The 26,225-nt window shown below is 44.5% G+C and overlaps 1 protein-coding gene and 1 pseudogene across 4 annotated transcripts in view; one reads left to right on the top strand and one right to left on the bottom strand.

The window, feature by feature from the left end:
* COA6 (cytochrome c oxidase assembly factor 6) overlaps positions 1 to 24,794 on the top strand; it is a 51,519-nt gene extending 26,725 nt beyond the window's left edge. The window contains exons 2-6 of one of the 4 annotated variants that reach the window (XM_073879039.1): positions 17,045 to 17,216; positions 18,560 to 18,719; positions 18,894 to 18,943; positions 21,801 to 21,923; positions 24,389 to 24,794. In XM_073879039.1, the coding sequence (XP_073735140.1) occupies positions 17,045 to 17,216; positions 18,560 to 18,719; positions 18,894 to 18,943; positions 21,801 to 21,923; positions 24,389 to 24,392 (509 nt within the window). In that variant the 3' untranslated portion in view covers positions 24,393 to 24,794. Of the gene's footprint in view, positions 1 to 17,044; positions 17,217 to 17,739; positions 17,877 to 18,559; positions 18,720 to 18,893; positions 18,944 to 21,800; positions 21,924 to 24,388 lie in introns of those variants that run through there. The other 3 variants (XM_073879041.1, XR_012374323.1, XM_073879040.1) reach the window with 3 other exon arrangements.
* Positions 7,326 to 8,204, bottom strand: LOC112807935 (ADP/ATP translocase 2 pseudogene; annotated as a pseudogene).
* Positions 24,795 to 26,225: the final 1,431 nt, after the last annotated feature.

Here is a 26,225-nt window from a genome sequence, read left to right as displayed (position 1 = left end):
TTGATTTCTCCATTCTAGCTATTGTCTTCACAATTGCTAGCCTGAATTCCATCTCCGACATCTTGGTTATATCTGCATCCATTTGTAAATCTGCAGCATAAGTAATAATCTCTGAGTCTTTTCTATTTTGGGGGCTCCTCCTCCTAGTCATTCTGTTGATGGGTGGTTAAGGGAGTGTATAGAGTCCAAATTATTGACCAGAACCCAAGCAAGATGCACCTGTTTTCTAGGGACCTTAGGGTTGCTGGCCTCTTGTTCTCCAGTCTGTCTTCTGGGGGAGGGGCCTGCTGCGCTGTTACTCAGGCAACCCTGTTTGGGCGGAGTTGCCCTGCCCCCCTGTGGCGGGGGATGGGCTCAGTGGGAACCAGTTTTGGGGGCTTTTGTTCTCTGGCGGCTTTCCCTGGCGGCCTTTCGTGTCTCTTCCACGAGTCCGAGCAGAAGAGACCGTTTCCCACCCTCTGCCTCAGAGCAGAGAGACCTCAGTCTGTTCCTCAGTGAGCTCTCCAGGCCACACTATCTCCATTTCTGTCCATGCTGCTATAAACTGCAGCAGCCTGGGTTGTGCGCCCCTCCGCAGCGCCCCCAGTCCTGCCTCCAGATCGGGGCTCGTCTCTGCCCTTTGTGCTTCTAAAACCACCAGCCGCCCCCAGATCACATGCACGACCCCGCTGCTCCTGGTTTCAGTCCAGGGGGCTGCCCTAAAGTCCTTTCCCCGCCACTACCGGTCGGCAAGTCTGTGCCCCGTCCCCAGCGCGCGAGGCTGTCACTCACCAGCGGTGTAGGATCCCCACGGCCAGGCACCCTCCTGCTGCCATTTATCCTCCGATATCTGCCCACGGAATCAGGGCTCCCCACTTCATACCTCAAAACCAACCACCTGCAATATTCTGTTTGTAGAGATCCAGATCTTCTTACATCTCAGGCTGGTTTCGTGGGTGCTCAGAGTGGTCTGGTAGATATCCAGCTCAATTCCGGGGACCAGTTGGAATAGGGTCCCCTACTCCTCCGCCATCTTTTCTTCCCCCTGATCTCGGCTCTAATCTTAATTATTTCTCTTCTAATGTGTGGCTTAGACATCATTTGTTCCTTTTTCTCTAGTTCTTTAAGGTGTAAAGTTAGTTGGTGAGTTTGGGATTTTTCTAATTTTTTGAGTGAGGCTTGGATGGCTATGTATTTCCCCCTTAGGACCGCCTTTGCAGTATCCCATAGGTTTTGGACTGATATGTTTTTGTTCTCATTGGTTTCCATGAATTGTTTAAGTTCTTCTTTGATTTCCTGGTTGACCCAAACATTCTTGAGCAGAGTGGTCTTCAGCTTCCAAGTGTTTGAACTTCCAAATTTTTTCTTGTGATTGAGTTCCAGTGTTAAAGCATTATGGTCTGAGAATATGCAGGGAATAATCTCAATCTTTTGGTATCGGTTGAGACCTGATCTGTGACCCAGAGTGTGGTCTGTTCTGGAGAAAATTCCATGTGCGCTCAAGAAGAATGAGTATTCTGTTGTTTTAGAGTGGAACGTTCTGTATATATCTATGAGGTCCATCTGGTCCAGTATGTCATTCAAAGCTCTTGTTTCCTTGTTCAGTTTCTGCTTAGATGATGTGTCCATTGCTGAGAGGGGAGTATTGAGGTCTCCTATAATTTATTGTTATCAATACGACTCTTTATTTTGGTTAACAGTTGGCTTATGTAGGTGGCTGCTCCCATGTTGGGGGCATAGATATTTACAATTGTTAGATCTTCTGTTGGATAGAACCTTTAAGAATGATATAGTGTCCTTCTGTGTCTCTAACTGCAGTCTTTAGCTTAAAATCTAATTTGATAGAAGAATTGCTACCCCAGCTTTCTTTTGAGGTCCGCTGGCATGGAAGATGGATCTCCAGCCCTTCACTTTCAGTCTGGATGTAACTTTAAGTTCAAAATGAGTCTCTTGTACACAGCATATGGATGGGTCCTGTCTTTTTATCCAATCTGCAACCCTGTGCCGTTTTATGGGAGCATTTAGGCCATTCACGTCGAGAGTGATTATTGAAAGATATGAATTTATCATCATCATGTTGCCTGTGAAGACCTTGTTTTTATAGATTGTCCCTGTAAATTTCTGTTGTATATCACTCTTGGGGTCTTTCTCCTTTTATAGAACCCCCCCTTAATATTTCTTGCAGGGCCAGCCTAGTGGTCACATACTCAGTTTCTGCTGGTCTTGGAAGCTGCATCTCTCCATCCATTCTAAATAGCAGCCTTGCCAGATAAAGTATTCTTGGCTGCATGTTCTTTTCATTTAGTACCCTGAATATGTCTTTCCAGGCCGTTCTGGCTTGCCGAGTCTCTGTGGATAGGTCTGATGTTATTCTGATGTTCCTCCCTCTGTATGTAAGGAATCTCTTCCCCCTAACTACTCTTAAGATGGTTTCCTTGGTTCTAAGATTTGCGAGTTTTACTATTACATGCTGGGGTGTTGGCTTGTTTTCCTTGATCTTGGGAGGGGTCCTCTCTGCCTCTAGGACATGAATGTTTGTTTGTTTCATTCCCCAGATTAGGGAAATTCTCAGCTATGATTTGCTCAAATATATCTTCTAGTCCTCTCTCTCTCTCCACTCCCTCCGGGATTCCAATTATTCTGACATTGGAACGCTTCATGGTGTCACTTATTTCTCTGATTCTATTTTCATGGATTCTGAGTTGTTTTTCCCTGGCCTCCTCTTTTCCCTTCTTTTCTATCAATTTGTCTTCCAGGTCGCTTATTCGTTCTTCTGCCTCACTTTCCCTAGCTGTTAGATTAGATTAGATTAGATCTCATTGATTAACATTTTTAAGTTCTGCCAATTCAGCTTTCATTTCTGCCCTTAGAGACTTTATGTTGCCATTAATTGATTTCTCCATTCTAGCTATTGTCTTCACAATTGCTAGCCTGAATTCTGTCTCCAACATCTTGGTTATATCTGAATCCATTTGTAAATCTGTGGCAGAAGTCAGCTCAATTCCGGGGACCAGTTGGAATAGGGACCCCTACTCCTCTGCCATCTTTTCCCTTCCTCCCAACGGTCTGGACATTTTAAAAATATGAATTATTATAATCCATGAACATGGACTATCTTTTCATTTGTTTATGTTGTCTTAAATTTCTTTAATTAATATCTTAGAGTTTTCAGAGTCTTTCACTTCCTTGGCTAAATTTATTCCTAGGTATTTTACTCTTCTTGATACCACTGTAAATGGGATTATTTTCTTAATTTCTCTGCTATTTCATTAGTAGTGTATAGAAACACAACAGATTTTTATATTTTATTTTGTATCCTGCAACTTTATGGAATTCATGTATCCATTCTAATAAGTTTTTAGTGGAGTCTTTAAGATTTTCTATATAGTATCATGTCATCTGCAAATAGTGACAGTTTTCCTTCTTCCTTACCAGTCTGGATGTCTATTATTTTTTTCTTGTCTGCTAAGGGTAGACCTCCAGTACTATGCTGAATAAAAGTGATGATAGTGGACATCCTTGTCTTGGTCCAGATCTTAGAGGAAAAACTTTCAGCTTTTTGCAATTGAGTATGATGTCAGCTGTGGATTTGTCATATATTATGTTGAGGTATGTTATCTCTAAATCCACTTTATCGAGAGTTTTTATCATGAACAGATGTTGAATTTTGTCAAATTCCTTTTCTGCATCTATTGAGGATAATCATATAGTTTTGTTTTTTTTTAAGATGTTATTTATTTATTTGAGAGAGAGAGAATGAGAGAGAGAGAGCACGAGAGGGAAGAGGGTCAGAGGGAGAAGCAGACTCCCCGCCGAGCAGGGAGCCCGATGTGGGACTCGATCCCGGGACTCCAGGATCATGACCCGAGCCGAAGGCAGTCGCTCAACCAACTGAGCCACCCAGGCGCCCAAGGATAATCATATAGTTTTTATCTTTCATTTTGTTAATGTGGTGTAGCATGTTGATTGATGATATTGAACTGTTCTTGCATCCCTGGAATAAATCCCACTTGATCATGGTGAGTGATCTTTTTAATGTATTGTTGAATTCAGCTTGCTAATATTTTGTTGGGGATTTTTGCATCTATGTTCATCAGGGATATTGACCTGTAATTGCTTTTGTTTTTGTTTTTTGTGGTGTCTTTATGATTTTGGTATCAGGGTAATGATGACCTCATAGAATGGATTTGGAAGTTTTCTTTCATCTTCTATTTTTTGGAATAATTTGAGAAGGACAGGCATTAACTCTTCTTTAAATGTTTGGTAGAATTCACCTGTGAAGCCATCTAGTCTTGGACTTTTGTTTGTTGGGAGTTCTTTTATTACCAATTCATTTCATTACCAGTAGTAAGTCTGTTTGGATTTGCTGTTTCTTTTTTATTCAGTCTTGGGAGATTGTGTTTCTAGGAATTTATCCATTCCTTCTAAGTTTTCCAATTTGTTGGCATATAATTTTTTTGTGATAGTGTCTTATAATCCCCTTTATTTTTGTGATATTGGTTGTTACTTCACCTTTTTCATTTATCTATTTGAGTCCTCTCTCTAGAGTCTGGCTAAAAATTTATCAATTTTGTTACTCTTTTCAAAAAAAAAAAAACATCATGGCTTCATAGATCCTTTCTATTATTTTTTTAACCTCTATTTTATTTATTTCTGTTTTAATCTTTATTATTTCCTTCCTTTTGTTAGCTTTGGGCTTTGTTCATTCTCTAGTTCTTTTAATTGTAATATTAGGTTGTTTGTTTGAGATTTTTCTTGTCTCTTGAGGTAGGCCTGTATTGGTGTAAACCTCCCTCTTAGAACCGCTTTTGCTAGGGATGCCTGGGTGGCTCAGTCGTTAAGCGTCTGCCTTTGGCTCAGGTCATGATCCCAGCGTCCTGGGATCAAGCCCCACGTTAGGCTCCCTGCTCAGTGGGAAGCCTGCTTCTCCCTCTCCAGCTTACTTCTCCCTCTCGGCTCCCCCATGCTTGTGTACCCTCTCTCGCTATCTCTATCAAATAAATAAAATCTTAAAGAAAAAAAAACTGCTGTTGATGCATCCCGAAGATTTTGGACCATTGTGTTTTCATTTTTATTTGTCTCCATTTATTTTTAAATTTCCTCTTTGATTTCTTGGTTGGCCCACTCATTGTTTATTAGCATATTGTTAAGCCTCCATGTATTTGTGTTCTTTCCAGATTTTTTTCTTGTAATTGCTTCCTAGTTTCATACTGTTGTAGTCAGAAAAGAAATTTGATATGATTTCAATTTTCATAAATTTATTGAGAATTTTTTTGTGGCCTAACATGTGATCTAGCTTGGAGAATGTTTCACATACACAAATAAAGAATGTGTGTTCTCTTTTGGATAAAGTGTTCTATAAGTATCTCTTAGGTCCGTCTGGTTTAATGTGTCATTCAAAGCCACTGTTTCCTTCTTGATTTTATATCTGGATAATCTATCCATTGATGAAAGGGAGGTGTTGACTTCTCTACTATTATTGTATTACTCTCAGTTTCTCCCTTTATGTCTGCTAATAACTGCTTTATGTGTTTCGGCGCTCCTATGTTGGGTGCATAGATATTTACAATTGTTATATCCTCTTGTTGAATTGTTCCTTTTATCATTATGTAGTACTCTTCTTTGTCTCTTACTACAGTCTTTGTTTTAAAGTCTGTTTTGTCTGATATAGGTATTGCCACCCCAGCTTCTTTTTTACTTCCATTTGCATGATATGTGTTTTTTCCAGCCCCTCATTTTCAGCGTGGACATGTCTTTAGGTCTAAAGTGAGTATCTTCTAAGCAGCACATAGATGAGTCATCCTGTGTTTTTGTTTTGTTTTTTGTTTTGGAGCATTTAGTTCATTTACATTTAAAGTAACTGTTGATAGGTATATATTTATTGCTATTTTATTGTTTTCCAGTTGTTTCTGTAGTTCTCTGTTCCTTTATTCTCTCTTGCTTTCTTCCCTTGTTTGATGGCTTTGTTTAGTGTTATGTTTGGATACCTTTCTCTTTATTTTTTTTGTGTATCTAATATAGATTTTTAAATTTGTCGTTACTGTTAGGTTTATATATAAAATCTTATGTGTATAGCAGTACATATTAAGTTGATTACTTAATTTTCAAGACATTCTAAAAGTGCTACATTTTTACACTCCCCTCAACATTTATGTATATTATGTCATGTTTTACATATTTTTATTTTGTGTATCCCTTGATTAATTTTTGTAGATGTAATTGATTTTACTACTTTGTGTTTTAACCTCCATACTGGCTTTATAAGTGATTAATCTACTACCTTTATGTTTGCTTTTACCTATGAATTTTTTTACTTTCATTAATTTGAAATCAGTTCTCTTTAACATTTCTTATAAGGCTGGTTTAACTTTGGGAAACTTTTTTTTTTAAGTTTTTTTATTTTTTATGCTTAGAGTTAGAGACCCATACGTGGTCTCTAACTCATGACCCTGTGATCAAGAGTCACATGCTCTTCTGACTGAACCAGTCAGTCATCCCTGGGAAACTCTTTATCTCTCCTTCTATTCTGAATGGTAATCTTCCTGGGTAGAGTATTCTTGGTTGCAAGTTTTTTCCTTTTAGCCCTTTGAATATATTATGCCATTCTCTCCTGGCCTACAAAGTTTCTGCTGAAAAATCAGCTGATATCCTTATGGGGTTTCCTTTGTGTGTAACGGTTTTCTTTTCTCTTGCTGCTTTAAAAATTCTCTCTTTATCATTACTTTTTGCCATTTTAATTATCATGTGTCCTGGTGTGGAGCTTCTTGGATTAATCTTGGTCGAGGCTCTCTGTGATTCCTGGATGGGATGTCTGTTTCCCTCACTAGTTTAGAGAAGTTTTCAGCCACTATTTCTTCAGATAAGTTTTCTGTCCCCCTTCTCTTTCCCTTCTCCTTCTGGGATCCTTTTAATGTGAATGTTATTGTGCTTGATGATGTCATTGAGTTCCCTTAACCTATTCTCATTTTTTATTCTTTTTTCTTTTTGCTGTTCAGCTTAGTTGCTGCCCATTACCCTGTCTTCCAGACCACTGACTGTTCTTCTGCCTCCTCTAAACTGCTATGGATTCCCTCCAGTGTTTTTGTTTTTTTAATTTTAGTTAGTCCTTTTTTCAGATATTTTTTATTTCTTCAAATTTATCAGGGTGAAAAAAATATAATTGAGACCCATCATCATGGAAATGGCTTTATGAGAAAACAGGTCAGATGAATATTATTGTTTCCCATTTTCAACCAGTAAAGAGTTGCTGTTGATAATCAACAGTGTGTCAAGAATGCTCAAGATATGTTATATAATACAACATGCCTGTTCACGGGGTGGGGGGCAGAGGGGGACTAGGAAATAACTTATGTGAACTTCTTGATTTCATCATACAAGACAAGCACAAATGCACCACCATGCCTCTGAGAACATTGGACCATGCACCCTTGAAAAAAGCTTTGGCTCTTTCACCACAAGCAATCTTCCTTCAGCAGTCAAGCATGCCTATGTACATGATGTCAGTTCCTTTGTATCCTGACTGCATCACCATATGGTGCTGAGCAGTGTCAAATGCATAGGAACTCGACCCAGCAACCACTGTGATATCATCCAGCTGATGAAGATATGAGTATTCTTGGGCTCTGGAAGCATTCCTTTGTAGTGTCATACATACCAAACTATAGCTCGGTAGATGATAATACTCTGCAGAGACACATTAAAGCCTTGGCACAGACCCTTCATCCCAGCAGATTTGTAGATCTTAACCAGGCAGTCACTGAGGCCTCGGAATTCCCTTTCAGCTCCAGCTTTGCCCACATCTGCTGCTAGATGGGTTCAGGCAAAATTAAGAGAATACACAAAACAAGGATGTGACCAGTAGCACCACCTGATGCCAGATTCCCTGAAAAGTAGAACCAATACTGGGTTCCCTTGTCCACACCACCCGGGAAGATATGCTTGTGTTTATCTTTAAAGGCAAAGTTGAGAGCCTGAGTGGGGAAGTATCTGATGACATTGGCCAGGTTACCGTGCCAGAAGGACGGGACTCCCTGCTCCTTGGGGATGTGAACCACACAGCCTCTAATGCCGCTGTATTGCTCATCTGCGGTGATTTGCTTGCTGGCATGCTGCACCTGCAGCAGCAGCTTGTCCCACTCGATGGGTGCTACTGTGGCCTTGGAGGTGGCCACGGCTACTCCACCCACCAGGAGGTCCTTGACAAAGGACACAGCCGTATCTGTCATGTTGAAAGAGGAGATGGGTGACTGCCTAGTTATTGAACTCTTCATGTCTGGCTGGTTCTGTTTTATATTTTCTGTCTTTTTGTTGAAGTCTCGCTGAGATCTTGCAGTCTTTTCTCAAGTCCAGTAAATATCTTTATGACTGTTACTTTGAATTCTCTATCAAACATATCACTTACCTTTCTTTCACTTAGCTATTTGCTGTGATATCATCCTGTTCTTTCATTTGGGACATATTTCTCTATCTCCTCATTTTGTCTAACTCTCTGTGTCTGTTTCTATGTATTCGGGAGGTCAGCCTTGCCTCCTGGTCTTGAAAGTAGTGGCCTTGTGTAGGAGAACTCCTGTGGTGCCCTGTAGTGCAATGCCTCCTGGTCCCCAGAACCAGATGCCCAGGGAGGTCTCCTATTTAGGCTGCATGCATTCTACTGTTGTGGCTGAGCCACATTTGCATTCAGCCCAGTCTGCCGGAATGACTTGCTTTGCCTGTTTGGGGCCCACTGGGCAGGGGCTGGTCCTTGCGGTGTTGAGAGGTCTGTCTGAGGCCTCTGTGAGCTCCTCCATGGGCGGGGTCAACAGTTGTAAGGGTCTGCAATTAGCCTTTCTGCTGCAACTGTAGGTGCACCCCACAGCCCGGCTCTCTCCTGCATGGCCCACTCAAAGGCTCAGCTGCTGGAATTGCAGATCCCCTGGTGTGTCTGGTTATCTCTGCCTCTCCCTCTGACTTTGGAGTAGCACTAGTCCCGGCGCTGCCTGCAGGGTGTGGCAGGGCGGGAGCTGCTTTGGATGGATGCCGGCCTAGGTGGGTTGGATGGGGTGGGTCCACAGGGGGAATCCAGGGGCAGGTCATGTGGTGCTAGCAAGCTAAGTGGGGAGCATTAGGGCTGGTGTCCACAAGTGTCTTGCTACCGATTCTCAGGGAGGGGAAGAGAAAATGCGCCTACCGGCATTTTTGTTCTTGGAGAAGTCTCCTGAAGATCCCTGTCCCTCCAGCACATGTTCTGAGATGAGTAAATAAGGCTCCTTTAGGCATACCCCAGGAGCTTCTCAAACTGCTCCTTCTGTTCCGTGTCTCAGGCCAGGTTATTTATTATGTTGGCTCTTAAGAGCATGGACTCCATTTCCTATCTCACTCTGGCTCCCTTGGAGTTAAGCCTGCTGATTTTTAAAATATCCAGAGGTAAGCCCTGCTGATTTTAAAAGCTCCTGAAGTTAAGCCCCCCTGGTTTCCAAAGCCAGAGTTATGGGGACTCATCTTCCCAGTGTGGATCTCTGGTGTGTGGGGTGCCCGGGGTGGTATCTGGTCCTCTTTTCGGGTTCTCTGTGCCTGTCCTGTGTCACCTGGGGGCTAGTTCCCAGCTACATCTTCGCCCCCGTTACCCTTTTCAATGTGGCCTCATCTTGATGATTAACCATGGAATATCTGTTCTGCCGGAGCCCTTGGGTCATTTTTCAGTTTGTCGCACAAATGTGGCTGTTGGCTCGGTGTGTCTGGGATGAGATGAGCTCAGGATTCTCCTCCTCCGCCGTCCTCCTCCGTCTCTTGGGAAAATACTTATTTAGCAACGTAATTTTGCTGAAATAATGGCAAGGAAAATGCCTTTTGTAAAATCAATATATACTTCTGGATAAACTAAATATCACTGAAATGTTTGTGTGCCCCCACCCCCGCCACCCCCGGCAAACTCATATGTTGAAATCCTAACCCCTCAGAAGTTGAGGCCTTTGGGAGGTGATTAGGTCACAAGGGTGGAGCCCTCATGAATATAATTAGTGCCCTTATCAAAGAGATCACGCAGAGCTCCTACCCCTTCTGCCAAGTGCAGATATAGAAGAAGTCTGTGACCCAAAAGAGAACCCTTATCTGCCCTTGCTGGCACCCTGATCTCAGACTTCCAGGCTCCACAACTGTGAGAAAAAATTTCTGTAGTTTATCAGCCACCCAGCCTGTGGTATTTTGTTATAGCAGCCCAAACAGACCCCCATCCACAGGACCTCCAGATACGTAATAATTTAATTCAGGCTTCTTTGACATTTTTGCACCTTTAGTCGTATAAAAATTATACGTTTAAACATATTTCGTAATGTCGCCACTACAAAGCTACATTTGTCAAGGTAAAGGATAGAACATATTTTGTTTTTAGCTTAATTCATAACTTTTACAAGCCATATGGAACATGGGCTCCCCCCATTTGTCCCGAATTACTAGAAACAGACCAGGATAGGCTGGAATAATTTGAAACATCTTCATAATCCTTGTGAATGAAAATATATTACAGTCACCCATTTAAAAACAGATTCTCAGGGGAGATGTTAAAATGTCACTGTATGCTGTGTATAGTAGGTAAAATGAAAACAAATGACAGGAAAAAAAGGTTAAAAGTAAAGGATTGAAAAATATATGTACGGAGGAAATGCCACAAAAAAGAAAGTAGATGAGATAGTATCAGATAATGTAATATAATTCAAGGCCAGAAATATTAAATGAGTAGATAGGGACCTTATATTGGTAGAAGATATAATTTTCTACACCTAACAAGACAGCTGTAAGCTATTATAATGATTTACAAATATAAAAGAGAAATAGGCACATACGTAGAGTATTTTAATATGCCTCTCTGAGTAATCAACAAATAATTCAATAACAACAGAAATGTATAGGGTTTGAGCGAATAACCCAGTATAAGCTTAGGTGTCTAGATGAGGGATAGATTCATAGAAACACAAATCGGTACATTTTATGCATACTGATTTACCCAGGGGAGGCTATAAATATTACAAACACCTATGGATTAATATGAGATCTTAAATCAATGCAGCAAGAATGGAATGTTCAAACTGGTCTTGGGATAATGGAATGAAGGAGGTGGGGGCAGATTTCCACTTAAATAGGGAGCTCTGACTAGGATTTGGTGAGGAGTGACTTGGAAGGGAACAGGTGGTTGAGAGGAAATGTTCCAGGCAGAAGGACCCGAGGGACCAGCCAGCACGAGGCTCTAAAGTAGGCACGGGCTTAGTGAGTTTGAAGAACAGTGAGGCAACCCCTAAGTCCCTTTGACAGTGCCAGGCCCTTCACGTGTGCGTCCCTCTGCTTGAAACACCCCCTTCCCCCTTCAGAGCTGGAAAATGTCCACTTAACCTTCGAGGTGAGCTCAGAGTTCATCCTCAGTGAAGGTCCCTGGTTCTCCCAGGAAGAAGGTGTTACTCTGTCCTTCATGCTGGCAGCACTTGGCCCATAGCTCAGTATTCATGTTTATCACATTGTGGCTTTTGGTTTTCATGCCTGACTCCTGCCACCCAACTATGAACAAATGGAAAGCAAGGACTTAGCTCTGCTTCCCAGTAGGTCAGGCTCGGTACCGAAGACACTCAGTAAGCGTTTGTGGGTCAAATGAGAGATGTTCTGTATTAAACAATGCGATTCCTCTTTTCACTACTTGTTTCCTGTCTTTCATGCAAATGTCAGGTGGGTTCCGAGGCGTCTTCCATGTCTCTGTACCATGGGGAATAATTGGGAAATTATCAACCCCGGCTCTTGGTAGATCTGAGAGGATCAATATGGATGTGAAATGAGTGGAGAGGGTTAATTAACAGCTCTGAGAGGAAAGCACAAAATGGATGTGGTCTCCAATCCTTGAGGCTTCTGGAAGGATCTCGGTCAGCTAAGTCTGGCAGAATGTATGGGATTGGCTGCTGAGCAGGGAGGAGAAGGGCATCAGGGTGAGGCAGAGGTAAGAAGTCGTATAACCAGGGCCATGAGGGGCCTGACTGAAAGAGCAGAGAGGAGTCAGCCCAGGGAGGCTGGGGGTCGAGTCACAGAGACCTCCCCCAACATCCCGAAAGTGAGGCCCAGAGACCACATAGCTGTTTGTTGTTTGTTCTCAGGGAATGGAGCCACATGATGCAGGCTGCAGGGTGGGGTAGGTGGGAGAGAAAACATGGAGCTCAAACCGCACAGGATCCACTACCCAAGACCTGAGGCCCCGCGGGGCTTGGCGGCAACCTGGTGGCAGAGGCCAAACAGATGTCTGCCCCTATGTGAGTGACGCGAACAAAAGAGTCAGAATTTAAAGGGGGATAAAAAACAAGGTTGGATATTGTTTCCAACCACAGAACAGTAGGCTCAAGTGATAGAGGGAACCCCCATATCCTAGGTCTCAACCAAAGTCAGCCATTTATGGTTTTAAGAGACCTGCTGCGCCCCAACTCTGGACATTTCTATCATCTCCCGCTCTGCCTGGAAGGTTCTTCCCTCACTTAGGGTACAGGTTAGGAGCACAACCTTCTGACAAGGTCTGAGCCGGAGTCTCCACTCTGCCACATCCTTAATGTGCCTCGTGGTTTACGTCTGTCGTCGGTACCTGCGCTGTCCAGTAGGGGAGCTGCTAGCCGCGGGTGGCTATTGAGCACTTGAAATATGACTAGTCCAAGTTAAGATGTGGGGTTTTTTTATTTTAAAGATTTTATTTATTTGTCAGAGCACAGGCAGAGGGAGCGACAGGCAGAGGGAGAAGCAGGCTTCCCGCTGAGCAGGGAGCCCGATGGGGGCCTCCATGCCAGGACCCCAGGATCATGACCCAAGCCAAAGGCAGAGGCCCAACCGACTGAGCCACCCAGGCACCCCGATGATAATATTTTACAATATATTGGGTTAAAGGAAATATATTACTACAGTTAGTTTCACCCAAGTTGTACTTTGTTAATGTAGCTACCAGAAACTGTAAAATTACATGCGTAGCTTGCCTTATACTTCTGTTGGATAATGCAGCTCTATAAAATGGGGAGAATCGAGCGCCGACTTCAGTGGGTTGTTATAAAGATGAAATGAGATCATAATTATAAAATGCAAGAGAAGAAAAAAAATAAAGGGAGAAAGACAGCCCCTTGGAGCATAACTAGAGTTCACGGGAGGAAGAAGACCAGGAGCTCGCACCGAGCTCTAAAGGAAATTCGGAAGGCTCTCTACAGCCAACGCTGAAGCCAGGGGATCTTTCTCCTGTTTTGGTCCCCGCGTAGGCGTCGGTGACACTGTTTTGTAAAACAGTACAGATTATAAATAAAGGTCTGTGGGCAGCAACAGAAAAACATCTACATGCGGTGCTCCTGGGTCTGTCCGGCCCGCCCAGCAGTGGTTTGGGGATCGGCTCAGTTCTGACTAGAGATCCACCCACAGGAAGTTTCCTCCGGGGCGGGGCGGGGGGGCGGGCGCACTCTTCCCACCTGCTCACACTGACTTCTCCCCGCCTTCTCTCTCCTCCAGACCGGCTGGGAGACTACACTCCCTTTGTGTCAAGACGCGCATTTTAAATCCTCTTGTGGCACCGCTTTCTTTTACTTGCCCACAGTCTTTTAGATTTTAGAGGGGGAGTCTGGCCTTTGCAGGTCTTAGACTGCCTTATTTTGGGTTTGTTTGCCTACTCGACATCTCAAAATTTCCCTTTCCTTGGTGGTTTTTGCGCTGTTGGATACACCCGTGTTTCTCAGTTGGTGCACCCCGGACCTCCTTGGAGGTAAGGGTGGGGACCGTTCTTGCTCTGTTTCAAACCTCTTCAGTAATTCTTCAGTGTCTGCGCCTTAGGTGTACCGCTGACCAGTAGGAAGTGCTTAATTGTACGGGTGACAGCATGGACGACTATTGAGTTTTGACTTAGAGCACATAAAATGTTAAATCTGTTAAGAATTTAGTGATCGCCTTATAAATGGTCTGTATGATCATTTTTACCTTTCTGTGTACTAAAGACCTTTTCCAGACTAAACAATTACTCTGTTTAACAATTGTGACGTATAGGGGCGCCTGGGTGGCGCAGATGGTTGAGCATCAGACTCTTGGTTTCCACTCAGGTCATGATCTTAGGGTCGTGGGATCCACCCCATGTCGGGCTCCACGCTCTGCAGGGAGTCTGTTTGAGATTCTCTCTGTCCCTCTGTATCTTTTCATTACTGTCAGACTTTTTAATTATTCTTGGGTCTGGTTGGTGTCTAACAGTGTTGCACTGTGATTTGAATGTTCACGTCTGTGGTACTTTCTTACATTGCTCATTTGTATTTCCTCTTTGGTGCTGTGTCTATTTAAGCCTTTTGCCTATTTTAAAAAATACATTTTCTCTTTCTTATTGATTCGTTAAGTGTTCTTTATATATCCTGGGTACCAATTCTTTGTTTTACAAACTCCTCCCACATTGTGGTTTTGTCTTTTCCATTCGAGTTATGGTATTGTTTGGTAAACAAAAGTCCTTAATTTTAACGTAGTTGAATTCATTGATCTTTTTCTTTATGGCTAAAAAAAAAAAAAAAATTCTTCTTGGCCCCAAAGTCACGAAACATTCTTCTGTAGGTCCACGCATTTTATCTGAAATTTTTGGAGCCAGATGTGTTTTGGAATACAGACTTTTTTGGACATTGGAAAAGTACTAGGGAACACATATAGCATATTTATGTAATACTTTCAACAAGAACTGGAAGAGCACCTCTACTCAAAAACCAACATTCAAACATTACTATTTCTGCAGCAAAACACATGTAGTCACCTAAGTAATATATAAATAATGACTAGAAAGAGCTTCATGTCACTGAATCACATTTTTCACCTAATGAGTTCCAAAGAATTTGGTGTTTCAGAAGTATGGGGATTTTATAATTAGTACAGAAGTTATGGCAGCCTCATACATAAGGATGGAATTATTTCAAAGTTTAAAGGAACTTAGTGGTGGAGCCGTGGACCTGGAATTTGCATGTGAAGATTCTTTACTACTGATTTAAATTATGGCTTAGGAAGACTCCTATTTTCTACTCTTGAGTCAGCCAGTTGTGTTCTTCTTGAAATTTGTGCATTTACCTAAATTTTATTTGCATTAAATTGTTCATAAGATGTCCTAACTTTTTTGATGTCTGTGGTTTTCATTACTGATATAGGTTAACATCTCTCCTTGTATTGTTCAATACTAACAATTTTATTAGTGTTTTCTAAAGAATCAACTTTTAGATTTTTAATCCATTGTATGCAGTGGTCTGCTAGTAGATTGGCTCCGAACATAAAACAAAACACCAGCCTGTTTGTTGATTTCCTTGGAGTGAATACTATCATCATGGACAATTTCAAGCCACTAATTTGATGTTAGTGGCCATGGAGTAGGGGAGAGGTATGCACAATTTGCTCTCCTGTACCAGTACAGACGGTCTCTGGCACATTACTTTTGTTTCCCATTTCATTCATTCCTGCTCTTAATATTATTTCTGTCATTTTACTTTCTTTAATTTTGTTCTCTTTTTCTGACTTCTTGAAAAGGGATGTTTAGCTAAAGGCTTTTTAGCCTCTTTTCTAATATACTTTGGGCTATGAATTTTCCTCTAAAGTCCTATTTTAGCTGCATCCCACAGTCATTGCTATTGTATTTTCTTGTTCAGCTCAAAATATATTCTCATTATCATTATGACTCCTCTAACTAGGGTTTATATGGATTTGTTATAATTCTTTATTGATTTCTAGCTTATTTGCATAATTGTCAAAAAACATGTGCTGAATGATTTCAATCTTTAAAATTTGTTGAGAGTTGCTTTACAGGTAAGTATGCAGTTGATTTGGGGATGGTGCCCTGTTTGCTTTCAAAAAAATGTACATTCTAATTTTGGTTATGCTCTGTGTATATTCATTAGGTCAAGTTTATTAATCATGTTAGTCACATTTTCTATATCCTTATTGATTTTTCTTTTGTTTTAAAAACCACTGAGAAAGGCTTATTAAAGTAACCTAATATGACTATACTTTTTGCTTTGTAATTCAGTCAAGTTTCACTTTATTTTATATATTTATCGTTTAGTACATATAAACTTAAAATTTTAAATGTATTTCTTTTTTCAACTCTGAAGTCATCCAAGACTCTTTTCATCCTTTTTATATCTCATTGGTCATACCTAGAAGACATTATCTTTTTTTTAAATAATTTTTTATTATGTTAATCACCATACATTACATCATTAGTTTTTGATGTAGTGTTCCATGATTCATTGTTTGTGCATAACACCCAGTGCTCCACGCAGAATGTGCCCTCTTTAATACCCATCACCAGGCTAACCCATCCCCCCACACCCCTCCCCTCTAGAACCCTCAGTTTGTTTCTCAGAGTCCATCGTCTCTCATGGTTCATCTCCCCCTCCGACTTACTCCCCTTCATTTAGAAGACATTATCTTTATATAAACTGCCCTTGGTAGACATAGTGTAAAAGAAATGAACACCTCTGCTAAAGATAAAGCATTCTACTATCTTATAGAGTCCACTAACTTACAGGAATACTTTTCATGTTGTAGAACATATGTTTGGTGGTACTTAGCTTCACATAGCCACTCTGAAAATCTGCATATATTTAATTTGGAAAGGATCAAACACCAGCACTGACTGCAGAGCTGTAGGGTGCTCTTCAGTTTTATAAGCACTTTAGAACTTCAACAGGACTAGATGATGCACATGGAATCTGTTAAGAGAACCAGACACCAGAGGACCGACTGAGCTTTATCCACAAACGTGCTTTTAAAGATTCTACTCAGACATATTAACTTGCTTATGTATTAGAAATAGCATCCTTTCAAAATACCTGGAGCAGCTCTTTTCATTCCTTTTTTAAAAAAAATTCCTTAAAACGGCAACCTTGTAAAATGGGCCCTGCTACCCCCGTTTTACAGATGGGGAGACGAGCTCCAGAGGATAAATGAGCTGCTCCAAGTGACAGGACTGTGAGGGAACACCTTGGTGTTTGGAGAGTAAAAAAAACCCACGAGTAAGATTAAAACAAAAATGCGAATATTTATTTTCTCCATTCTCCTGACTAATTTGAATTACCTTCCAGAGTTTCAGATCCAAGTCCACAGATCCTATCTGTAAACTCTAACCAGGATCATATTTTAACTATCACATCTCAGCAGAATGGGACTTTGCTTTCACATTCTCTCTCACTAGATGTCTCCAAATACCAACTAAAAGGACATTTTCCATCCACAGAAGCAAGCAGCAAGGGTTCAAGGTAAGGTGATGATGTTGAGAAATGTACCAGGATGAAATCTCAACCAGAGGACTAGGAGCTCAAGGCCTCGGGTTTGCAGCTTGGTTCACTTACTTGCCAAATCTCCTGGGTCGTGTGTGTCTCCCTCCCTCCTCCCTCTACCTCCCATTCTCCCTCCCTCCCTCCCCCCCATCTCTCCCCCTCTCCCCATCTTTCTTCCTCTCCCTCTCTACATATCTCTATCTAGGAAGCTTGCGATTCAGCTGTCACCTTTAACCACTCCGTCTAGCGCTCATCCCTCGGTGCAAATTTCCACCCCAAACCGCCTTGTCCGGCAGGACTCGAAAGTCAAGCCTTCCAGGCGGCGCTGGGTGAAATACACATAGAAATTTAGATTCACGAAAGGAGCACAGTCCCTCACGGTTGTTAAAAGCCTCGGGGATAGAGGCATGGACCCACCGGTAAGGTTGAGGCGGCTCAGAGCCGCGACAGAGCCCCACCCACTCTCCACCTCCACGCCCCCAGGCACCGCCTCCCTCGCCCGCCCAGCAGGAAGTCGCTGCAATAGGAGAGAGCGCGGAGCCGGAAGTCCCGCCCCCCCCGTGAAGGGTGAACGGGCTCGCGTAAGGGTCACTCCAAGCAGGCGGGCTGATTCGCTGCGTGAAGTGCCTCCTTGGGGTGGTGAGTTCTACGCTGCTTGATCCCCCGCGGGCGAGGCGAGCCTCCGGGCGCCAGGACTCGGCACCGGGCCCTCCGCCCCGCCCCCGCCCCCAGTTTGTTGGGTTTCGTGACCCTTTCCTCCCGCGGGCGCCGCGGGGAACCTGGTGCCGGGCGGGCGAGGGCGAGCGGTCGGCTTGCCGGTGGGGCCCGGCGGGCGTGCGTGGTGCAATGTGGCCCCGGGCGGTCGCCGACTCCGCGCGCCTCGCGTTCCTCTGCACACCTGGGTAGCACTCCTGGCCCTTGCTGGGTCACTTTGACCCCGTGTACTTATTTGTAGAGCAGTTTGGTTCGAACGGCAACCTTGTAAAATGGGCCCTGCTTACCCCCGTTTTACGGGTGGGGAGACAAGCTCGAGAGGATGAAGGAGCTGCTCCGAGTGACAGGACTGTGAGGGAGCCGTAGTTCCAGCTCGGGCTTCGTGAGACCAAGCCGCCGCCAGGCTGGGGGCCCCCCCTGCACAGTGTAGGAGACGAGTGGTCTCCAGGTGTCGTTAACTTAGAACTGATGGATTTCAACTGCGTCGTTAAAATCCCGAGGTAGAACTTGTGAGAAAGGGGGGATGGGAAGGAACGAGAGTGTCAGTGCCTTGCCTTCTCTGAAACGATAAGTGCCTCGTTAACATCAACTGTTGTTTTGGCCGACAGCTTGAGCCCACTAGGAATGGCAGCCCCGTCTATGAAAGAAAGACAGGCTTGCTGGGGAGCCCGGGATGAATACTGGAAGTGTTTAGATGAGAACACAGAGGACGCTTCTCAGTGCAAGAAGTTAAGAAGCTCATTTGAATCCAGTTGTCCCCAGCAGTGGGTAAGGCACGCTCCGATGGGCTTCTGTTCGCTGTTCAAATGCGTAGAGCTTACAGTGTGCGTGGTAGGCTGGGAGATGAAGCACCGGCGTGGGGGGCACCGCAGATCTAGTTTGTGTGAGCAGCAGAGAAACCCCTGCCTGGTAATCCGACTTTGTTTTATGTTCTTCTATCAGGCAGACATTTGGGAAATGTCACCTGATGCTTTAAAGATCACTGGAAACCTGTAAGTAACCCAACAATTCCAACCCGCTAAGTTGGTCGATTTCTCCAGGATCTTAAGAACAATATTTAATCTTGGGCAAGAGTTGGCAAACTCATTGGCCTAGAGCTGCTATCAGAATTAAAGCATTCCCTGTTGCCCACCCAAAATCATATGGTCATTTACTCAAAATATGAGAATAGTTTAGGAAGTAGGAGGATGTTCGGGTGATGGGTTCAGTCACCAGCTGCCCCAGATGCCTCCCTGACAGTTCTCCTGCCGTGTGCTGCCTGGCCCTAGTCTGGGAGTGGGCTGGAAAAGGAACGGAACGTTGAGCTCAGTAAATTGTCCTGTCCTAAGTGCCTGACCCTCCTATATCAGTATCCTTTCAGATGGGTGGTTTGCTCGCAGTTTCTGGAGGAGGCATCTTAAGGTCAGGGCCTTGAAATAACTTGCTCAGTATTGGTCAGTAAGTGGCAGAACTGTCATTCTAAGTCAGGCTCAGCTGGCTGATGGAAGCTCTGAACCTGAATTTGTGCTTTCCCACTCCATCATGCTGCTGCAAGTATACCAGACAGCTGTGAGAACAGCTCATCTTAGAGAGGACGTGGTTTAGGGTCTTCCCTGTCACACCCCACATTTTTGGATGAGGGGCCGGAGGTGTGCAGGAGACCGCACTGGAAGGCTGAGGTCACAGGAGGGGGGCTGGGCTGGGAGCGAGTGCAGTCGGGAGAACGTGCTTTAGATGAGCTCTGCACCTGTCAGACCAGCAGAATGCAACCTATCTCGTGGGATTCCTGTGAAGACTCCGTGTCTAACTTGACATATAAATAGAAACATGATCAATGTGGGGTTTTGTGATTGGATTGTGTCATGATTTAGGCAAAAAATATTACACATCCCTGGTTTTCCCGTTAGGACTGATGCACCAAGAATAACTCTTGGTTTAAGAAGTAGGTGGAGAATGTGGGAGCTTGGGCTGACTCAGACCTGGGTCCGTTAGGGTCCTGATACCTTTCCTGCCTGTGGTGTCCCCTTCTCGCTGGGCTCTCTGGCCCTGTGGTCACCGAGAACAGGGTGGAGCTGAGAACAGGGCAGGAACTCTGGGGGCCTGGGTGTTGGTGGGTTCTGTTCTCACCCTACCCCCGCATTTTCTCAGGAGAATTTTGTCCCTGGGAGACCTGTTTTTTTTTTTTTTTTTTTGACAGGAAAATCATGGTTTTTGATTTTCCACTCAGGTGACATGTGATAATCAGGTGGAGATTTTTTTAAAGAGCTGTGTCCCAGACCTCACCTCAGATTGACTGAATGTCTGGAGATAGAACCCGAGCTTTGGAAACAGCTCTGACTCTACAGGTGACCCCGATAACCGTGGCTGGCCATCCCCGTCTTAGCCCCTTTGGAAAGTCACGCTTCCGTCCTGTTTTTATCCCCCCCCCACCCCTCTCCTCGGAAACCCACTGCTTTCTCTCCAGCCTGGTGATTAGCAGCCCCTCCCACTCCCCTTCTTTCGGGGCAGCTTCTGTTCTCGTCATAAGGGGCTGCTGCTTTATTCTCTGTCCCTCCCACTGGGAGCCTGGCTGAGGGCCAGCCCACTCTCCAGGTTACTGTGTCCTGCTCGCAGCTCATTTACTGAGTATGTGCTCTGGGCACTTCAGATGTGCCCTCCACCTCCGCTCTTCTCGTGCACCTAGTTTTGCAGACAAGGACACGGGCGCATTGAAACTAAGTCACCTGTAAGCGGAGAAGCTGGATTTGAGCTCGGGAGCGTTGAGTCCAGACCCCATGCTTTTCCCTTCTCCACATTCTCCTTCCTGTGCCTGTCATGCAAGAACAGGATCCATGAAAATAGCCTGCACAAGCCTCATGGTGTCCTAGAAACTTAGTCATAAGTGTAGTCTATTTAAATACAGAAGCCCGATCTCCTTGGGTGCCTCTGAGTCCCTGCCCTAGTTTCCTCCTGCTCGGCTAGCGGCCACGCCTGGTACAGAGCTGTCCTGTGCGGCTGTTCATGCCAATGGTCTGCTGTGCTGTTCGCGCTCCCAAGGCATTCTGGTCTCAGGTGTTGATGCCTCGTCCGCAGCTCCAGCCTGGCCCTTTCTCCAACTCCAGAGGCACCTGTTGAGCTGTCTCAACAGGTTTAGATGTTCACAGGACCAACCTTGACCTCTGCATATACAAGTCTGAACTCTTCCCCATCCCGTACCCAGCAGGCCTCTCCTCCCATTACTCAGTGAAAGACACCAGCACAAACACAGCCCCAGAGCCCAGGGCCTCAGCCTTCATTGCGGGGCTTGCTTGATGAGCATCCTCAGCAGGGAAGTGGGACAACACAACAGCCCTCCAGTGGCGGCAGGTCCAGTGTGTTTAAGGAACAGCGAGGAGAGAGGGGCGGACGTCCGGGTCAGAGAGGGATGGGAGGCCAGGCGCGGTGGCGTTTACTCTGAGTGCTACAGGAAGCCACTGGAGAGTTTTGAGTTCCACAGGAAGGAGAGCTGCGAGGATACAGAGGGAGTCTGTGAATACGTGGTGGGCTCAGGCTGTCAGCAACAGGGTCCTACAGGGCAAGGGAAGAGGTGGCTGCTCAGAATTGGGATTACGGAAAAGCTGTATTCATCGGGAAGGCCACGGCCTACGCTTTGATCCTGGGAGCAAGACAGGTCGGAGGACGAGACCACTGAAGAGGCCAGGGAGCCGAGAGGCCTGACCGCGTGGACAGCCACCCAGGCTTTAGGACAGGAGTACTGGTGGAGAAGGGGGCACAGGCTGCCGAGCGCTAGCCGACCCCACCAGAGGAGGGAGCGGGGTGGCGTAGCAGACTCTTCCAGTTGACTTCAGCATCTGACGGTGTTGTGTTGCCAACCCTTGTGTTCCTCGGCAGGGCTGTTCGCGCTCAGCCTGCTCCCTCCCCACCTGTGTGCTCTGCTCAGGGATTGCCTGTTGACATCTTCCCCGGTAGCCAGAGACGAGAAACGGAAAGATTTTTCCAGAGCCGTGTGAGAAGGTGGGGAAGCCCATGGGGGAAGGGGGTCAGAAAAGGAAGTATCCCTTGGGTCTGTTCTGTGTGAGGCATTTTTTATTAGCTTTAATTTTCATTCCATCTTCTGAGTACTTTTGTGTCCGTTTTACACAGTAGGAACCAAGGCTCAGGTGAAGTGACTTGTTCAAGGTCAGCTAAGCAGCAAGTACAGCTTTGTTACATACAAACTAAAATGCTGGGTGTCACCAGAACGAATTACTCTTCTCTGATGCTTTGCTGCTTTTATGGTGCTCATCAGCCTAACCTATGTGATAGGCCGACTGAAAAGTCTCCTGTTGGTTCATTGCTGAGGAGGGAGCAGGGTTGAGATCCATCAATCATTCCAGCATCATCCAAGAGACTTGATCCCAGTATCAATTTCAGAAACCCCAGCGTTTTGGCGTTCGCAGTACTGTCTTGCATCTCCTGTAAGTGCGTGGAGGATGCTAGCATCCCACGTACACAGTCCTCCGCACGTGCCCGTTGGCTCGTGAGCCCGGAGAGGGAGAGCGCAGGCCCCCCGTGCTGAGGATCCCTGCCTGCTAACTGAGGAGGGAGGGCTGGGGTGGGGAGCGGTTCAGGTGGAGTGTGGTCCCCGCAGAGGCAGGGAAGCATGACGCACGAGAAAGCAGCCCATCCGGGACCTGGAGCAGCTCTGGATGGCCAGCATTTCCAGGGCCGGTGGCAGATTCAGAACGGACGGACAGGTGGGCAGAGATTAAGCCATGAATGGACTTGTTTGTCTTGCTGAGGAGTTTGGATGTTGATCTTACAGTCTGTAGGGATGCCCAGAAAGAGCCTCCAGCAATGGACACGATCAGATTTGTGTTTTGAAAAGATCCCACTTGGCAGTGGTGTGACCGATGGATTCAGGAGGGGAGAGAAACGAGTTCAAGTCCTGTTACGATAATCCGAGTGAGAAATGAGGGCCTGTAGGGAAGAGGGAGTGGGATCGAAGGGTTTAGGTGGACAGTGGTGCGTTCACTGAAAGGAGTATTAGAGGAGAAATGCGTTTGAAGATGAGCTTGGTTCGGGCCGAGCTGGGGCCAATGTGCTGGTAGGACATCTACACGGAATTGTCGGTCAGGCAGTTGGGAGATGTGACAGGATCTGTCACAAAGATCCGGACGCCGTCCACTTCTTCCTGTGGCACCTTGTATGCAGAACACCCATCCCAGCCACCGGGGTAAATCTGTAGTCTGGTATCATGGAGACCACACACCAGAGGAGCTGTGGGCATCTCACCGGGCACAGGAAAGGAGTCCTCCGAGGATTTAGGGGTGGGGTGGAAGTACGTAAAAGTGAAATGAAGCCGTGCTTCGAGAAGTTCAAAGCAGGGCTGCAATAAACAGGTCATTGTCAGCTCTGGACTGAGAAGGGACCCGGGGTCCTATTTTCTTAAAGATATTTGAGATCCTGCTCCTGGGCTGGAAATCAAGGCTGCTTCTTTGTGTTAGGTTGCCTGGGATCCTCCAGGCAAAGGTAGGATGTTTCATTTTTATTGCTGTAACCTCCAAGAGCAAATTTCCGATAGTCTGTGGTTTGAGGACAAGGGTTCTTGGTCAGTATGAAAGCCCTAGTCCCTCAGAGGGGACTGTGAGGACCTTCCATGGCTGTCGTATCCCTGGGAGAAGTGTTAGCTCTGCAGCCGGCTTATCTGTCTCTCATGCCAGCTGCAGATGCAAGTGTACGTGCTCAGTCTAATTTTCACTTAGGCTCCACTGACTAATTTAAGAATTAAATCCTAAGAAAAGCTTTTAACAAAACTAGTGTTTTTTTTTCTCCTGACAGTGAAAATGTGTGGTGGTCTGCCTTTGCCTTGTCTGCAAAGCAGCACCTATATAGACACTTGACGGTTTTGTTTGTGACCCTGATTTTCTACTGTACTTTTACTGTTTCAGAATATGGGGCTTTAAGATACTTCAGATTCCCTATGGCAAGAGGATATAAATAAGATGAAGTCTTTAATTTACTCAAGTTTTATCCACTCATTCATAGTTTATAAATATAATTAACCATCTGTCACAATTGTGTGTTTCTGGATGAGATAAACTTGATCATAGCTGATGAACTACAAAACTTATTGAACTTAACAGTCGATAAGAAAAACTTGTATAGTGTCTTTAAATCATGAAGTTTTATGGCCTACGAACTCTGAGCCCACACGGCAACGTTCACATGTCCAAGCACAGGAACCTTTCTCGAGGAGAAGGTTCATGGATTACTTGAATTCTCCATAGGCTCTTTAACCCAGAACAGGTTAGGGCTCACTGGTCTACACCATCTTTGGAAACTCTCATACATTGTATGACCTGATTCAGAATGATTCTAGAATACAAATCACTTAGGCCACTTACTCAACTTATGTTGAATAATTTGTTACATTTAAATCTGTGCCTTCGTTTAAGCTGTAAAACTTGCCCTTATTTCAAACACTTTTTTCTCAACAGATAAAATATTTTGATAAAAGAAGAGACTACTTAAAGTTCAAAGAAAAATTTGAAGCAGGACAATTCCAGCCTTCAAAAACACCTGCAAAGTCCTAGGCTGCTCCTGAACTTCTCAGAAGGTTTGAATCATGGTAAACAGCGTGACTTGGTCCACATAAACAACTCTTTAAAATGATCAAGTAACAGAGATTCCATCATTCAAACTATGAAGAATCAAAATGGTATGAAAGATGCTTAGTTTTAGTTTAGTAAGGAAGCTATATTTTAAGGAAAATTAAAGCCTATTATAAAAACCCATGTTTTGTTTTGGTTGGAGTAGTAGGTGAATCTTACAGATGCAAACACAGGCGTACCTTGGAGATTTGCAGGTTCAGTTCCAGATCAGTGCAATAAAGCAAATACCACAGTTCAGTGAGTCAGCTGAGTTTATTTCTCTGTTTCTATAAGAGTTATGTGTACTATACTGAAGCCTTAAGTGTGCAATAGCATTAGGTCTCAAAAAACAATGTACATACCTTAAAAAATGCTAACTATCATCTGAGCCTTCAGTGAGCTGGACTTTTGCTGGTGGAGGATCCTGTCTTGATGTGGATGGCTGTGGCCTTTTCTTAAAAGAAATAAAGTTTGCCACAGATTGATTCTCCCTTTCACAAGTGATTTCTCCTACCACCTATGCTCTTTGACAGCATTTTAGCCACAGAACTTGTTTCAGGATTGGAGTCAGTCTTCTCAAACCCTGCTGCTGCTTTATCAACTAAGCTCATGTCATATTCTAAATCCTTTGCTGCCATTTTGACAGTCTTCACAGCATCCTCACCAGGAGTAGAGTCCATCTCAAGAAACCACTTTCTTTGCTTATCCGTAAGGAACAACTTCTCATCCCTTCAAGTTTGATCACAAGATGGTAGCAGCTCAGTCCTGTCTTCAGGCTTCACTTCTAATTCCAGTTCTCTTGCTGTTTCTGCCGCAGTGACTTCTCCGCTGAGGTCTGCAACCCCTCAGACTCATCCATGGGGTCTGGAATCCACTTATTCCAAACTCCTGTTAATGGTGATTATTTTCACCTCTTCCCATGACTCCTGCATGTTCTTCATGGCATCTAGAATGGAGCATGCTTTCCAGGCTTACTTTGCCTGGACACATCGGAGGAGGCACCATCTCTGACAATTCTGGTTTTACAAAATATTTTTCTTAAAGAATAAGGCTTGAAAGTCGAAATTACTCCTTGATCCATGGGCTGCAGAATGGATGTTGTGTTGGCAGGAATGAAAACCACAATCTGGCGGTCCATCTCCAGAGCTGGTGGCTTAACCAGGTGCATTGCCCACAAGCAGTACTATTTTGAAAGGAATCTTTTTTTTTTTTTTAAGCAGTAGGTCTCAGTAGTGGGTTTAAAATATTCAGTAAACCACGTTGTAAGCGGATGTGCTGTCCTCCAGGCTTTGTTGTTCCATTTCTATAGCACAGACTTTTATTTAAAGTCACCAGCTGCATTAGCCCCTCACAGGACAGGCAACCTGTCCTTTGGAGCCAGACACTTGACTTCTCTCTAGCTGTAAAAGTCTTAGATGGCATCTTGTTCCAAACAAGGCTGTTTTCGCTGCATTGAGAATCTGTTGTTTAGTGTGGCCACCACTGATTAGCTTAGGAGATCTGGATAACTTGCTGTTTTACCTGCCACTTTGATGGTAAGGACATGGCTTCTTTCCTTAAGCCTCATGAACCAACCTCTGCTAGCTTCAGACTTTTCCTCGGTAGCTTCCTTACCGCTCTCAACCTTCACAAAATTGAAGAAGTAGGGCCTTGCTCTGGATTAGGCTTTGGCTTCAGGGACTGT

This window comes from Callorhinus ursinus, unplaced genomic scaffold (genome assembly GCF_003265705.2).
Source record: "Callorhinus ursinus isolate GAN/ISIS: 27379988/994484 unplaced genomic scaffold, GSC_fseal_2.0 scaffold32, whole genome shotgun sequence".
Taxonomy (NCBI): domain Eukaryota; kingdom Metazoa; phylum Chordata; class Mammalia; order Carnivora; family Otariidae; genus Callorhinus; species Callorhinus ursinus.
This window is presented reverse-complemented; position numbering and strand designations above follow the sequence as displayed.